Below are 17,763 nucleotides of genomic sequence, written 5' to 3'. Positions count from 1 at the left end.
CAAAGAGGAGAGCAGATGTGAAATGGGGTACGAGTATGACAGAATTTTTTGAAAGTAATAAAAAGATGTTTTGGAAAGAAATTAAGAGAGGAAGAGAAGGCGAATCAAGTAGAGAAGAAAAGGTAAAAGGTGCAGATGGAGAGATGATAATGGAAGAGAAGGCAGTAAGGGGAAGATGGGCAGAATAATTTAGGGAGTTGCTTAATGTGAAGGAGGATAGGGAGGGAAAGATAGCTGCAGTGGGAAATGCTAAGAAAATGACCATGATGAGTGAGGAGAATGGAGGAGAAATAAGGAAGGATGAGGTGAAGGCAGTTGTTAAGATGATGAAAGCAGGTAAGGCACCTGGTCTGGATGGATGCCATGCAGAATATCTGAAAAAGGGAGGTACAGTGATGGTGGACTGGCTGGTGAGGTTATTTAATGTTTGCTGGAGAGAGGGTAGAGTGCCGGAGGACTGGAGGAGTGCCTGTATAGTTCCTCTTTACAAGGGAAAAGGAGACAAGTGTGAATGTAGTAGTTTCAGAGGGATTAGCTTGTTAAGTGTAGTTGGGAAGGCTTATGGGAGGATCTTGATTGAGAGGATTAGGAGAGGAACAGAGAGAGTAATTGGTGAGGAACAGTGTGGATTTAGGACAGGTAGAGGTTGTGTAGATCGGATCTTTGTGGTAAGACAGATATGTGAGAAAGCTATAGGAAAGGGGGAGGATGTTTTTTGGGCTTTTATGGATCTGGAAAAGGCTTATGATAGGGTAGACAGAAAGGCACTGTGGGAGGTTATGCAGATATACGGGATAGGAGGAAAGCTTCTAGGAGCTGTCAAGAGTTTTTATGAGAGTAGTAGAGCATGTGTCAGGATTAGAAATGGAGAGAGTGAGTGGTTCGAGGTAAAGGTGGGACTTCGTCAAAGATGCGTTATGTCGCCCTGGCTGTTCAACTTATACATGGATGGGGTGGTGCGAGAGGTAAATGCAAGGGTAGTGGGCAAGGGATTGGAGATGGTTAAAGAAAATGGAGAAAAGTGGGAGGTGAGCCAGCTGTTGTTTGCGGACGACACTGCGCTTATGGCAGGATCGGAGGAGGGATTGAGGAAGTTGGTGACAGAGTTTGGGAGAGTATGTGATAGAAGAAAGCTAAAGATAAATGTGGGTAAAAGTAAGGTGATGAGATGTACAAGGGGTGAAAGTGGCAGTAGACTGGAAGTGAGCATTAAGGGAGAACGAATGGAGGAAGTGGATAGTTTTAGATACTTGGGTGCAAATGTGGCAGGAAAAGGTGGGGGTAGAATGTAGATTGAGAGAAGCGAGTAAATGCCTTGGTGGAATAAAGAGTGCAATGAGGAATAGACATTTGGGAATGGATGCTAAGAGGAGACTGTATGAAGGAGTGATTGTGCCAACAGCACTGTATAGGGCAGAAACATGGAACATAAGAGAAGAAGAGAGAAGGAGTTTGAAGTGTTTGAGATGAGGTGTCTCAGAAGTATGATGGGGGTTACTAGGCTAGATAAAGTGAGAAATGAGGAGGTGAGGAGGAGAACAGGGGTGGATAAGGACCTGGGAGATAGGGTTGATGAAAGAATATTAGGATGGTTTGGACACATGGAAAGAATGAGTGAAGAAAGACTAGTAAAAGAGGTATGGAAGGCAGATGTGGAGAGAGTGAACATGAAGGGACGTCCTAGGATGAGGTGGATGGATGGGGTGAAAGGGGCTTTGGGGAAGAGGGGAATGTCTGTTGAGGAAGGACGGGAGAGGACAGAAGACAAGGGTGAATGGAGAATGGTTGTATATGGATGATGTTGTGATTGCATGAGGTGGAATGGGTGGGGGGATGGGGGGTGAGGTAGTATGTGTGAGCAAAATTTGACGCAGCCTGAAGGGATTTCTCCCCGTCCTCTCCTTTTATGCAATGGGGGGACGGAGAGGGGGGGGGTTGCCGATTTAATGAAGCGGCCTTGCTGTGGATGTGCTGTGTCTTGTGACACTGCTTCTGAACCAGGGCAGTGGACAAGGTGCAGGGATGCCCCGTCATTCAGGAGGTGCTAAGATAAGAGGGAGGGTGGAGGGGTGTGGAGTGTATTCAGGGATGGAATGGGTGGAAAGGATTTTGTGCCTTTCCATTTGTGGTTACCTCTCTTGTAAGGGGGGAAAAGCCCTGGTATATGTATGTATGTATGTATGTACGCAAGCCTTGAATGTCATGCACCCAACTGGCCCCCGAATTCCCGCCTCTCTACTGTTCGATATATTGCCTACACACTTTGTTCTGGAGTATCCCGTAATTTACCTTATCATATGCTTTAGCAAAGTCTAAGTAGATGATATGTTCCATGCAAACGTTCGAGCATATTAAGAGTATAATAGTAGCCTACTCGTAGCTGACGTAACAGTCGTTAGCAATCTGGTCCCCCCCCTGCCTGGCGCCATGTTCTTCTCGAAGGTTCCGTTAGTTTATATATAAAACATAAATATAATAGAATAAAACAATCACTCCCCTTTCTAATGATTTTCACTGATCTTCGTAAGATGGGAGTTCACGCCAGTCCATGATTACAGGGTCTTTGCTGTCTCACTTATCGATAAGGGGGATTACTGTCATATTTGGCCAAGTCAGTTCCTTCTTCCTGTTTTTTAGGAGCTTTTGTTATGGAATAATACCTTTTCAAATTATCATATATCCCCTCTAATATTTACAAATGCAACCCATGTTTATTAGTTATACTGGCAAACCTAGTTGGTTGTTCTATCTTACGTAATTCTCTCCTACCCTTGAGTATTGTTATTACATAATAGAAGCAGATACATGAATGCTAGATGGTTGCCTTTAGTAGTGCCCGATCATTAACGTATAGATATTTACATAAATGCAAAATACATATCATTAGTATTGATGAAATTACCATGTATAACTAATGCAATTTTCCATGAATGCATTTAGACTGATCTATCGGAACGCAAACATTTATAGCATATCTAACAAACTAGTCAGAGATGCATGCAATAGCAATTTCATGACAATGAATACATTATTTCTACAGTTATATATAACACTAACTGAAATGTTAACCTGCACATGAGCAGAGGATAGTAAAAGTCTGCGTCATGTATACAACTTTGCACCTCTAGGTGGCTCTGGTCTGGTAGCCATTCACAACAGCAGACGAAGTCAAGAGCCGGGATGTTGTTAGACGGCTGTTAGCGAATGTTTAAACTGCAAAAGTGGCAAAATATATTGATCTACAATAATGGGAGCATCTCAAAGTACACGCAAGATAACACTCATTAACGATGATAAAGCTGGTGTCATCAAGGTATGGTTGAGAGATGGGTTGGGTAGGGTCATTGGTATGCCAAATATTTATTTGGATGTGCACTGCAGTTTCTTATGATTGTGTTAAGGAATAGAAAGTAGTCTCACGTTAATGATAATTGAGCGTATTTGTAGTTATAAATGTATATGTGAAATATGATCGGCAGACTTTTGAATGCAAGTGGAATGGAAACTGTTTATGATTTTTTTTTTCAAGTAAATTTTCAAATAGCCTCTCCAAATCGACTGTCAAACCATTTCATGGTTAAAATTTGGAAACTTCATGCAGCTTGGGTGAATTTACCTTTTCAAACCATATAAGTCACATTAGGAATTAATAAAGTTGTATGCCAGTCTCACAGATGCACTTTTTGTCAGTATCATCAAATAGTTCATATCACTGAGTGTTTTTAACCCATGAGTAAGTACTGCAAATAATAGTGTCTGTAGCGATTTTATTAAATCTAGTAGCACACCCACACATCAAAAAAGATGTTAAGGAGTGGGTGAAGTAGCCTGGGATACATGGGAAATTTCTTTTTTAGTAGTTCAACAGATATTTATTCATCAACACCCACTAAGAGGAAACACTTGTCCACACTTCACCCATGCAACCCATGTTTATTAGTTATACTGGCAAACCTAGTTGGTTGTTCTATCTTACGTAATTCTCTCCTACCCTTGTCATTCAAATGTAGCACCTTCACTCAACACTTAAAGTGATGAGGAAGCTGGCGACGAATAGAGTAATGGGACAGATACGTGTATTTTTTATCTTTCCCTGGAAATCATCTTTATCATTACTAGGTTAGGTTAGATTACAGTACATTTCATTATGTTAGGTGTAGTTGTGGTATTCTCTACTCCAGCCCCCGCCCAAAAGACAATTTTTTTATTTTTTAATAATTGCTATACATACATCAAAGGCTTTTCCCCCCCTTACACGGGGAGGTAGCCAAAAAGAAAAAGGCGTAGAAACCACTCATTCTATCCCCTACATACTCCACTCCTCTCCACCCTCCTCCCTCCCTCTCATCTTGGCACCTCCTGGATGATGGGTCATCCCTGCATCCTGTCCACTACCCTGGGTCAGAAGCAGTGCCAACATTAACCCCTTCCATACGGTGCCGCACACGTAGGCGTCATGGACTTAGATCTCGGTGGCAGCAGCCAATGCCAGCCGTACGACGTGTCGTAATAATACTCGCATCATAAAATATAGTCACCGCTTATATCGATCGTTCTCTCTTCACCCGTGAATTTTGATAACCATAGAAAATGCGATTACAAAAGAATTAGAAAGAATGTCATTATGGAGGGGCGACTACAATAAATATAATCAAGACGCCGATATGGCAGCCTCGCGAATACACTCGCTCCCCATGACGCCTACGTGTGCGGCACCGTATGGAAGGGGTTAAATTGTGATACTTATTATGGGGTTCAAAATGCTCAATGATAAAGCTTACCAATGAATTGGTGATAATTTTTTAAAAGTGCACACCTACACACTATAGCAATAGAAAATTAAATGTTAATTTTGTAAATTATAACACATCAACATAATATACTTTTTTTCTTGGTGGAAATCAATAGCAGAAAAAGTTGCTTAAAGGTCAGATATCAACAGATATACCATTCGCTAAAAATCATCGTATTGCTCGAAAAAGTACTTTTTAAAAGCATACAAATAAAGTTTTTACCTATTACAGAAGAATTTATTCAGAAAATTCAGTTTTAATTGCGCCTCGCATACCACTTTTACGAAGTCTAGTTATTCAGAATAATAATATTGTTTGTTTGGCAACTGTGACGTCACGAACGCGGAATTCCCCGAACCCTTCCCGAAGCGCACAGGCGGAATGTTTCGAATAGCAGATGACGCAGTGCAATTAAAACAAAACTGTTTTTTGCCAAATTTGATAAGATGTAGATGGTGGAATTATATAGAATACTGTCAGTATGTTTTTTTATGTACATTAAACTGTAAATACAAAAAGTTATTGAAGTCTTGATATCTGACCTTTAAAGGTCAGATATCAAGTCTTCAATAACTTTCCATGTCCTCTTGTGTTTCTCTTGTCCTAGTTAAGTAAGTCCTCTCTGTGCCTTTCATGATTCTGTAGATGGTCAATAGGTCACCTCTCTCTCTTCTTTGTGTATTCACTTGGTCTTTGGATCACGTGTTGGACTCGTGATCGACAGCTATTTCCCTCCTGGAAGAGAGCTCAGAGCTCGTAGGTCCGATCTATGGGTAATGCTATGACCTTGCACACACACACACCCCCAATTCCCCGCCCACGAGAGTCAGAGTAACGACCCGAGGCACAGCGATACCGAAATAATTTTGGCCCTGGGCAGGATTCGAACTGGGTGCTGGGAGCATTTCTGCTTCCCATTTCAGCGCTCTACCAACTATGTGTGTGTGTATATATGTGTATATATATATATATATATATATATATATATATATATGTGTATATATTATATATATATATATATATATATATATATATATATATATATATGATATCATCTGATATATCATGTTTACACCTTTGCAAGACTTTTCATCTAAACGAGGTTGCATATTGTAACTGGGGTGCAGAATTCACTTCCCTGAGTGCTGTTCTCCTCTTTGTTGTTGTAGGACATAATGATGTACATACATATACCAAAGGCTTTTCCTTCTTACAAGGGAGGTAGCCAAAGTCATAAATCCACTCCCACCCATTTTATCCCTGCATACTCCACTCCCATTCACCACCCCTCCATCCCTCTTTTCTTGGCTCTTGGGTGATGGGTCATCCCTGAATCTCACCCACTGTCCTGGGTCAGAAGCAATGCAGCAAGCCACAGCACATCCACAGCAAGGCTGCTTCATTTAATATATTCCAAATTCCATTATGCTACATTTCCTTATGTTTAAGTCCACTTCCCACTTCTGACTCCATTCCCAAACCCTGTTCAGATCTCTCTGTAATGACTCACAGTCCATGTCTGTACTTACTTTCTTCAGCAGTTTTGTGTCATCTGCAAATAAGTTTATGTAACATTCTACACCCTCATCTGTGTCCTGTATATAAATAGCAATTATTACCGGAACCAATACTGCTCCCTGTGGGGCACCATTGATCACTTCTTCCCAAGTAAAACTCTTATCTTTGAGCACTACTCTCATTTTTCTTCCATGCAAGAAATCCTCCATCCATTTCAATAGTTTTCTTTGTATCCAGTTTTCTTGATAATTTTGTGTGGTACTTTATCAAAAGTTTTTTGGAAATCTAGGAAAGCACACTCAGCCCATCCATCCCTTTCTTGCATCATATATATTAGTCTTGAATAGAAACAAATAGAATTTGTGGCACATGGCCTTCCCTGTCTAAATCTGTATTGTCTCGCATTTAGTATATTGTTCTCCAGATGTTTTGTCCATCTATTTTTGATAACTTTTTCACAAATTTTGGCTACTGTACTTGTAAAGGAGATCGGTCTGTATTTGTTGGGTCTTCCTTGTTTCCCCCTTTATGTATTGGTACATTATTGGCATTTTTCCAGTCTTCCAGTATTTTTCCTTCTTTGAGTGAACAGTTTATTACCTTGTATACTTTGTCTATTAGTTCATCTTTACATTCTTTTAGTATCCAGTTTGCAATTTCATATGGGCTGTGCAATTTCCTGACATCAAGATTCATTATTTGATCCATAATTTCTTTTCTTGTTACAATCATTTCTCTCATGGGGAGGATCTCACTTCACTTCTTTCATCCTAATACTGTATATTTTCTCAAGTGAACACAGACTTGAAGTGTTTGTTCATGACCTCAGCCATTTCTATCTCCTGTGTATTCTATATTCCCTTGGCATAATTTTACTATTTGCTGTTTGTTTTTTAGTTTACTGTTCACATATAGAATAATTTTGGTTGGTCCTTACATTTTACTATTATGTCTTTTTCATAGTTTCTGCGTACTTTTACACATTCCTTAAATTGATATATATTTGCCACTTTAAAGGTTTTGTATTATTATTATTTTTTTTTCATCTTTTCCAAGCTTTATCTCCTGTCTTTCACCTCACTGCACCTTCTGTTAAACCAGCACTTAATATACACCTTTTCCTGTTTTTGTCTTGGTACATATTTACCCACTCCTTCATTATAGATTTCCTTCAAAATCATCCATTTCTCTTCCACTTGTGTCTATTGTAGGATTTTTCCCAGCTCTTTTTGAAAGAAATTTCCATGTTTCCCGAAATCCATTTTATTATACATCAGTCTTTTTCTACATTTCTCTCCATATATATTTCCTCTTTTAGTTCAGACACAAATAGTATGGGGTCACTCATCCCAATTGGTGTCGTGTATTCAATTTTATCCACAATTTCAGGCTCTAATGTAAATATTAGATATAATCACGATGGTTCTTCAATATTTCTATATCTGGTATTTTCTTTTACCCATTTTGTCATTGTATATTCTATAGTCATTTCAAGTAATATATCATCACCCTCATAAAGAAATTGCCTAAGTCATTTTTTGTCAATTTCTGGATTTTTTTTTTCTAATTCAATTTTTCATTGCTCCTTGTGGTACAATTCCCAATGTTTTATTTAGTGTCTGAGTAGGTTAAAACTACATTAGGAGGAACATTACGTACATTTATAAAATAGAAAAAAAAAAAATTGATTTCCTGAAAAGTTGAACAAATGACTTAGGTACTTTATGAGGGTGACAATATTTTCCCTTTCACTATCATCTCTTCCCAACATATTTCTTTGCAGTGAAAATCTCCCATAAGGACTACATTTCCTCAATCCTTCAGCATCTCATTTAATTAATGCCTTGTAATCACTATTTCCAAGAACCTGTTATTGGGGCACATAAATCACCACAAATGTAATCACTCTTTCCAAGAACCTGTTTTTGGGGCACATAAATCAACATAAACTTTCTATTGTTCATGTCACTATTTTCAACTCTTACCATGAGCATTTCCACACTGTTTTCTTCATCTGTAACCTTCATCACTTTTAAGTTTTTCTTAGTTAAAAACATGACTCCACCACACTATTTTCCCCCTCTATTTTTCATCCAGCAATTATATAATCCTTGTCCAACACTATTTGGCGGTAGTGGACCCCTTAATTTCATCTCCACAATTCCCATTATATCTGGTTTCTCTTCTGATAGATAATAATTTAGTTCATGTAATCCTGAGATCAAACCATCTATGTTAGTATATACTTTTAATTTTTTCAGTCTCTATCTCATTCTGTTACTTTTATTTCTTTTTGTTGAATATACTATTTTCTTAGCCTCATGTCTAGTACTCTCCAGTAGAACTTATTCTTTTTGGTCTCCATTCTTTTTTCTCTCTCCCTCTCTCTTCTTCTCTTTTTTAAGCTTCTTAGTGTCTTTTGTCTTTTTCCTCATCATTCATTTCTTTTTTATACATATATTTTTATAGTTTTGACTATTTACCAACTTTCCTGCTTTTGCTAATACTTCTGCTACCATTTGTGACCTTAATTTGATCTTTAAAGGTCAATTTTTTTCTTTTGAGTATTGCCCCATTCTATGTACTTCTATTTCCTTTTCTACTTCTTACTCTTCATCATGTACTGCTTTCAGAATTTTTCTTGCTATTTCCTTCTTTTTCTTTCAAGTACCTATCTAGGTTGTGCTTTTCCTTTATACCATATACTACTATGCACTTTTTTTTTTGTCCACTGTATCTCTAACCCAATTTTCTTTCTCTTTGATTACTTGAATAACTGTGTCTTTGGTATTCTTCTGCATTTGTTGGATAATTTCTTTGAGAGCTATCTTTTGGCTTTCTTGATCCTTTTTCCATTCTTTTCTGATTTTCTGCAAGTCTTCCTCTCCTATATTTCTTCCAACCTTTTTAAGGGCTCGCTATTGGTGATATTTTTGTTTTTCATCCTTTTGTTTTCAATTGTTGATTTGATTAGTTAATTTTTCAGTTCACTTACCTCACTTATTTTTGTGTTTTCTTTAAGTCTCTCACCTCTTTGTTGATTTCATTGTATTCATTCTTTAGGCACATAATTTCTTTCTTTAGATCCATAATCTCTTGATTCCATGAAATCTTACTAGACCTCATCTCCTTTTCTATGTCTATGATTTTACTTGGTCTTCTGTCATATTAAATCCAGAAAAAAATTTCATCTTCACCATACTTTGAAACACCCAATGGTGTTTTGATGTTTTCATTACACTTTGGTATTGTTCCAGTAGGGGTCTCTGCTCTTCCAATGTTTACGTTGGGTTCAACTCCATTGTCATTTTCTGCTGTTTCCATTCCTTTACATTTTATTCAATACTATTTCCACTGTGTTAAACATCTTGGGTATCCATAAATATTCCCTTTCCCATTTAATACAAACTAGGTTTCTTGTTATATATTTGAGAAGTTCCATTACTTCTTGGGAGCTCTAGTCAAGATGTCTTGACATGTGACATGACATAGTGTTTATAAGTTTTGACAAGAAAATAGAGTATATGGCTTATTACTAGTGGTATTATTGGAAATATGTTGGTGTTAATCCTCCTAGTCAGGCATTTCTCTCCAATTCCTGGAAGTGATTATTAATGGCCTCAGTAGTTAAAGTACATCAAAGGTGGTAGCTTCAGTTGCAGCTACATGATCTCTGACATATGATCCTCACCTTCCACCTTCCTTATTGATTCTTAGTTCTAAGATATAAAGAGATTGTATGACTTGGCAATTCACCAGAATAATTTTTTTCACTAACATTTAAGGTCATGGGGGTTTTTGTTTGTTATTGTGTAATTATTTGTAGATCATTAATACGACTTAGTAGTATTGGTGGCTGTGTCAAATTATAGTAAACCCTTGATGTAATGGACAATATGGGGATGAGTCTGTCATTATGTCCAAAGATCCGTTATAACCGAGGGTCTGTTATATCCGATGGAAATACTGGAGAGATCCGTTATGTCCCAAAGTTTGTCTGGTATTAGAAATTAGTAGGATTAAAAATTACAGTAAACTCTCAATATAATGGACAATATGGGGGTGGGTCTGTCATTATATCTGAAGATCCTTTATTACTGAGGATCCCTCGCTATAACGGATGAAAATCAGTCATATCGGGGGTTTGTCTGGTCAGGTTTTTTGTCCGTCATATCTGATATCTGGTATGTTAAGACCTGTTGTATCGAGGGTTTACTGTAGATCACTACTGATATCAGTAGTTGTTAATTACCATGTGCTATTCTAATGTCTTCAGAATAAATGTACCCTTAATTTTGCAGCTGTCAGAGTCCCTGGCTCATCGACTTCGAGGACAACTAGAAGGTCAGCAAACTGCTGCAACCGCAGCTGTAGAGACAGGATCTCAGGAAACCCAAGAGCCACAGCAGGATGTTGCTGCTGCACCCTCTGTTCCATCCCTGCCATCAGCACCTGCACCTCCTGTAGCTTCTCCTGAACCAGTCTTTCCCTCACAGGTTCCATTGGAAACTCCCACCTTCTCAGAACCTTTCATTCCAGCAGTTGCACCTGATGTCCCAGCAGATGGTGAGTCTCCCCCAAAGTCTGAAGGAATTCAAACTCCTCGTGTGGCTTCTGCTTCGCCGGGTTTAACAGGTTCAGTGGCAGCTCCACTTCAAGAAAGTGGATCTACCCCTGGGGAAATTGCTCCTGAAGGGAATGTAATCACTGATCAAGGTGCTTTTCATGATGCTTCTGGTTCACCTGAAGTAAAGCTTGGTGCTGATGCTCCAGTTCAGGAATCGAAAGTTCCTGAAGTAGAGCATGTGGTTGTGGCACCAGTTCAGGAATTAAAAGTTCCTGAAGTAGAGCCTGTGGCAGTGGCTCCACCTCAGGAACCAAAAGTTCCTGAGGTAGAGCCTGTGGCTTTGGCTCCACCTCAGGAAGCTGAATCACATATTGAAGTAGTTCCTGAACCTGTTCCTCTTGAAAGCGGTCTGCCCAAGGAAGAAGTTTTACCTTCCATTGGTGCTGTTCCAGAGGAATCTGCTTCCATCCCTGCAAAGGCTGAGGCTTCTTTCATTTCACAAAAGCCTCTGAAAGAAGAGAGCTCTGTATCATTAGAATTAGATGAATCCAAAATTACTCATGACCAATCTGGCCCAACAGACCTTCCAAATTCTGTTAAAATTGAAGAAGAGAGCACTAGTAAGAGTGTTGTAGAAGCAGCTGTGGATGCAGCTGTAGGATCTGTAGCTGCAGGATCTATAGCTGTGTTGGTGGGAAAACTGCCTCAAGAAGAGCTCCTCAAAGCAGCCTTTGGAGAAGAAGTAACACAGCGTAGGTTTTTCACCTTGGTGATTGCACTAACATGATATTTGTTGCTGTTAACTGCTTGCATGGAATTTTTACTTACCTGATTGGGACTTAGAGATGGAATAGTCAGGCCCTGGATATATAGCTATATCTCTAAATTTGTGGTCAGTCTCTGTGTTTATTGGTTACTTGACTTACTGTATAGATCATGAATGAATTTAGTGATATTTTAGCTCAATGATAGGCAGAGGAAAATCCTTCCCTCGAAGTGAGCAGAGTTTAGCTGTGACCAGAAAAGTCCCTCTACCAAGCTGAAGGGATCCCTCAGCTAAACAAGATTGCCATGTATCTCATAGCTTGGGAGGGAAATCCTTTCAGCATTATTGCTACTAAATGGTAATGAAAATTTCAGTATTGATTTTTACCATTGACATTAATTGAAGAAAAGGAAGTAGTACTGTTTATACCAATAATAGAGTTGAGAGTTGTATTAGAGAACTGTTTTACAAGACTTGCTCTGTTAGATGAATTATTAGGGATTAGTGTTCAGATGTGCCTTTAAATGAACCTCAGTGGCACACATGACCTAAATTTGGGATGATCATTCAAGAAAGCTAAATTTGAACGTCATTGGTTTGAATAATTTGGGCTGTCACATAATAATACAAGTGATGAGATAAAAGAACACGATATTAATTCATAGGATAGCCTCACCATAGTACTGGAGTTTGTTTATAAATGCACTTTCATTTCACATTACTATTGTTGCATTTGTTTTAGCTTTTTGATGGCAGTTTTTTGCACTCTCGTCCTTACTTGACAAACATTCCCCATGTTGTGTCTTGGGCTCTTTCATCCTTTCATAGTGTATTTTCTCTACGTTCATCCTCAGATAACCTATTTCTCATGGTGTTTTTCATTCTCCCAGACATTTACATGCTTCTGTTACTCTATAATGTACTTTCATCCCAAACTCCTTCATTTCTTACTATGTGTGACCCTGTATAACACTGGAAAAAAAGAGGGGGCGGGCAGCTGCATATAAACATAGCAACATTTTATCTAATTTTAATTAACAATATTGTCGAGCATCATACCATCAATGTTTTAAGGCTAGTTTTTTTAGTTCTAGATATTGTTGATTGCTCCAATACTGTCATTTGATGGGAAAAGAAATTAGGTCCTTTTCTTTTCTTTTCCTTCTTGATTTGAATGGTGTATATTCATGGCTATATCACAATTCAGATATGCTTTGGAAATGCTCTTATTGCATTGCTTGAACAAGATGGTGGTAAATATATTCAGATATATTAGAATGGATGTTGATGTCACTGATACTTTTGGGACTATATGGGGCACCCCTATGGAACAGAGCCACACATCATTTTGTCTATGTTAGAGGACCTCAATACATAGAGAAATAATTCTACTTTATTATACTGAGACTGTCCCTCCGTAATGCTGTCCCCCCACCTTTTAACCCCTAGAAAATGATGATACCTACATAGGCGTCATGAGGGGCGAGTTATTTAAGGATGTTGGTATTGGCATCCTGATTATAAATGTTTATAGTTATAGCTGAGTGACCCCATTATTCTGTGAACAGGATTGATTGTGTTTTCTGTGGTTATAAACATTCGGGGTGAAAGATAAAGAGTATAATGGCTGTAACTTTATATTTTATAACATGCATTGTGATGCATTGTACATCAGACAGCCAGTACATGCAAGTATTCGACTCTTGAAGAGGTCGATACTGTCCTGTCACTTCTTTGAGTATGTATTTCTGTTTTTACCTGTCCCCTATAGTAGAGGGAGGAAAGAATACTGCCATAGAGTCTTCCCATTCTAGTTGTAAAGGCAGCTAAAATGGGACAGTGTGATGGGACTAGGCATCCTGCTTTCTGTAACTCTGAGGTGTATATTCGTACAGGAAGTTAAGGCAAAAGAGGGTTTGAGAGTTATCCAAACAGAACCCAAAGGTTTGGGTCTTTTAGTGTGCATGGGTATGGTACAGATAAAAGGGAAGGGGTAAAAGGGAAAAGATAGGCAGTATGTTTGTGAGAAGGAAGATGGGTGTGTTAACATTAAGTGAAACTAAGTTGAAAGGGAGGGGTGATTTGGAGTTGGCAGTGTAGTGAGGTGCTGGGGTTGAGGAGAAGATGAGGGGGGAAGGGGTGACTCTACTAGTGAGGAAGTAGGTTAGCATGTGGTGGAGTTTAAAGACCAAGGATGGGACATTGAACAAGGAAGGGGGAAGGCAAGAATTAGGGGTGAGTGGAGAATGGCTTGTATATAGGTACAGGCACAAAAAAAAACAAAAAAAAAATCCCTTAAATTCTTGTTGCATATGAAAGACAAATTCATTAGAAACAAAACACTTTTTAAATTTTTGAAATTGCTTGAAAAATAAGGGAGATGCAATTTTTTTTTTTTTTTTTTTTTTTATCCCGAATTTTTGGCTAGACTACCATAACAAAAGGTTAGAATTAAGGGTGGTAATTTGTAAAGATTTTGGTAAAGAAATACACAAACTCTAAACCACTGGTCCAATTTTATTGAAATTTGGAATACTTGGGCTTTATGGGTCAACAAATTACCTGAGCATGTCAAAAACAATGTGGAACATCTCCATCATACCAAATTTGCCTTTTCATGGCAACTATTAAGTTGTCAATTTAGAGATGATCATCAGTACAATCCAAACCCCTGGCCCAATTGACATGCAACTTGGCATGTGAAGGTTTTATGGTTCAACAAATTGTCTGAGCATGTCAAAAACAATGCAGGACCTTCCTTTTATACTATTTTTACTAACACCTACCATGTTGCCATGGTAACTATTGTCAATTTAGAGATAATCATCCATAAAATCCAAACCCCTGGCCCAATTGACATGCAACTTGGCATGTGAAGGTTTTATGGGTCAACAAATCATCTGAGCATGTGAAAAACAATGCAGGACCTTCCTTTTGCATTATTCGTACTAACACCTATCGTGTTGCCATGACAACTATTGTCAGTTTAGAGATAATCATTCATAAAATACAAACCCCTGGACCAAATGACATGCAACTTGGCATACAAAGGTTTTATGGGTCAACAAATTATCTGAGCTTGTCAAAAACAATGTAGGACCTTCATTTTATACTATTCTTACTAATACCTATTATGTTGCCATGGCAATTATTGTCAATTTAGAGATAATCATCCATAGAATCCAAACCTCTGGCCTAATTGACATGCAACTTGGCATATGAAGATTTTATGGGTCAACAAATCATCTGATTATGTCAAAAAAATGTAGGACCTTCCTTTTATACTACTTTTACAAACACCTATCATGTTACATATTCCATCAATGTAATGTATGCGCAATGTAATGTATACGCAGCTAAAAGAACTCTACTATCACATTATAAAAAGTGCCTTAGCCCCTACCCTTAGATTGCCTCTCAGCACACTAACCAGTCAGTACTACAACCATCCTAAGACCTATCTTAAATTTACATTATCGGTGCATTATTTTTTTACAACAATTTACTGAAATGGAAAAAAGAATAAAGTATTTATATTTTCAAATGAGTTATTTTGTTTAATCATATCTGTAATCATGATAATCTGAATAAGCAGCCTTATTTCAACAGCTCATGTTTATTATCATGAAACCCAGAAGAAAATTAAGGCTTGTCTCTAGACCTCTACTTCTCATGGTCATGGACATGGTCCACATGGAATACTGACCATATTATTAATAGTTATTTTATATATTTGCTATTATAGCCATAGTCGGCTATGTAATAGGCATAGCATAGCCTGTCCAACATCTTAAATTTCATACCAGAATGATGTATTATTTGTCAACAACACTCAACGACTACGTACTACAACTACTACAAACAAGAGTATCGAGAATCTCAATATGTCAAGTAGGCATCTGAGCATCGTGATTGCACAGCTGCACTATTACCAACGATTTCAAAGTTTCTCATATCCAGGAGAATAGAGGCTAATAAACACCATTAATGAATTAAATATTATAGTTTCTTGCCTTTAGATTTTTGCTTGAAAAACTAATTTGCCAAAGCTAATATCAAAATTTGCGTTTAAATTGGTAGAAATTAGTAAAGTTTTAAAGAACTGGGCATACACTTGATGAACAACAAGATAATTTGAATACCCTGCACATGCGCTGAATGCTACAAGCATTAAAACTGATGCATGCGTATTCCAACCGGCCACAAAAGATGGCCGTGTAAACAGTGTGTCTGTGATTGTGGAGCCACTCTTGGATTCACGCGTATCTATTGTATAGATGCTGTGATGCATGGAAGGGAAGGGGTGGGGGTTTGGGAGTGTTTATGTATGAATGATTTTTTTGTCGCAGCCAGAAGAAATTTTTTTTTTCTGCATGAAGAGATGGAGATGATTAAGTGAAGCTGTCTTGCTATGGATGTGCTGTGTCTTGCCACATTGCTTCTGACCCAGGGCAGTGGGCTCGATACAAGGATGACCTGTCACTCATTAGGAGCTATGATTAGAAGGAAGAAATTATGGTGGATGGTAGTGGAATGGGTGGAAGTGGGTACTTGTCTTTTGACTTGGCTACCTCCCTTGTAAGGGGGGAAAAAACCTTGGTATATAGATAGATAGGATGTTGATGTTTATGGTTCAGTTCATAATCATGAAATTGGAAAGTAACATGCTATTGGATAGTTGTTTGACCTTTAAAAAAAAAAAGTTAATTGAAATGCGAAATGCCCTCTCCTCCCCTATTTCTATATCCCAAGGGCTTCTTCCTTATAAGGGAGGTATCCAGTCAAGGCACACAGCTATTCCCACCCATTCCGCTCCCGTTTACCACAAGCTAATTGGTGGATGCAGGGATCCTTCTTCCATTGGGCTTATGTCACCAGTCCTTATTGTTGAGATACTGGTATCATGTTTAGAGTCTTCCTGAGTCTGTTTCTTGTATGTCAGTATTCCAAAACTCATGCTCACACCTATATGTATCTTGCCCAAGTTTTTCTAAACCTTTTGGTTTCAGTGTAGCATGTGCCATGGATCAAATGTACTTTCCATTTCTGTATGTCCCTATTGATTTCCACAGTTGATTACTGGCAATTCCCCAATGTTTCTGTCTGCAGCCCTGATATTCCTAATAAAAACATGTTTCCACTCATTTTGACTCTAACGCAATATTTACTGACAGTTCAAAGTCTGATGCTGAAGTCTAATATGGTGTTGTATTCCCTTTATTCAATCAAGGTACTAGCCTCCCAAGTGTAGCTTCAGTTTTTACAGTAGAGCTGTTGTTATAGCTTTAAGAATTATTTTTACACTTCCCAATTCATCTTTTACAATTTTTAGTGATTCTCTTAGTTTTCTCTGCTGTGGAACATTTTGGTCCTTCTTTCCTTGATCCTCTTGTTTTATCAGTTTTTGAATGGATCTAACTACTCCAGTGTAAAGGCTACCACATTAGATTCTGCTGGATCCCAGCACATGTGTGAAATTTATGGAATGAGGAGGCCCATAAGCTAGTTGAAGAGGTAGCAACTTATTTCCCCTTCCAACCCTATTCCATTTCATGGCATGTACTCAACTATATGGCTAACAGTTCTTGCCAGTTGGCAGAACATGTGGGAGACTTTGATAATCCCCACAAAGATGGCCGAAATAAACCCTCAAGTTTTCCATCCATGGACATATGAACACGTACAAGGACGTCGCTCAGACACCGCACTGATCTGTCTTTGGATGGGCCACACACATCCCACACATAGTTACCACATGTCCTGGGAAATACAACCCTTCTGTGATGACTGCTTAATCCCCCTAACAGAGTGGTTCTTAACCTTTCTCAATGCCCATACCCCTTGATATCCCAGAAAATTTTCTTGTACCCCCATCCTATACAAATGCAATGCAAACATATAAAAAGGATTAGTGATACAAACCTTGCTTTGCTTTCTCGTTGTAAATTTACAGTACCATGTACTGGCTATCATGTCTCGTACCCACCAGGTTTAAGGTTTTGTACCCATTGGTGGTACAGGTACCCCAGGTGAAGAATCACTGCCCTAATAGTATGACACTTTGTAGTAGTGTGTCCAAGTCTGGTGGACCTGCGAGAACAATACATCTTCTGTTGTTG

The 17,763-nt window shown here is 38.4% G+C and overlaps 1 protein-coding gene across 1 annotated transcript in view; it reads left to right on the top strand.

Moving 5' to 3' along the window:
- The first annotated feature begins 3,105 nt into the window (after nucleotides 1–3,105).
- Nucleotides 3,106–17,763, top strand: part of LOC143020001 (uncharacterized) — a 34,083-nt gene continuing 19,425 nt past the window's right edge. Inside the window, exons 1-2 of the mRNA XM_076176089.1 lie at nucleotides 3,106–3,313; nucleotides 10,613–10,877. Of these exons, the coding sequence (XP_076032204.1) occupies nucleotides 3,248–3,313; nucleotides 10,613–10,877 (331 nt within the window). The 5' untranslated portion in view covers nucleotides 3,106–3,247. The remainder of the gene's footprint in view (nucleotides 3,314–10,612; nucleotides 10,878–17,763) is intronic.

The sequence above is a fragment of the Oratosquilla oratoria genome, chromosome 38 (genome assembly GCF_046742065.1).
Source record: "Oratosquilla oratoria isolate Oo_2021 chromosome 38, ASM4674206v1, whole genome shotgun sequence".
Lineage (NCBI taxonomy): Eukaryota > Metazoa > Arthropoda > Malacostraca > Stomatopoda > Squillidae > Oratosquilla > Oratosquilla oratoria.
The sequence above is the reverse complement of the archived record's forward strand: the minus strand, read 5'-3'. Positions and strand labels throughout refer to the sequence as shown.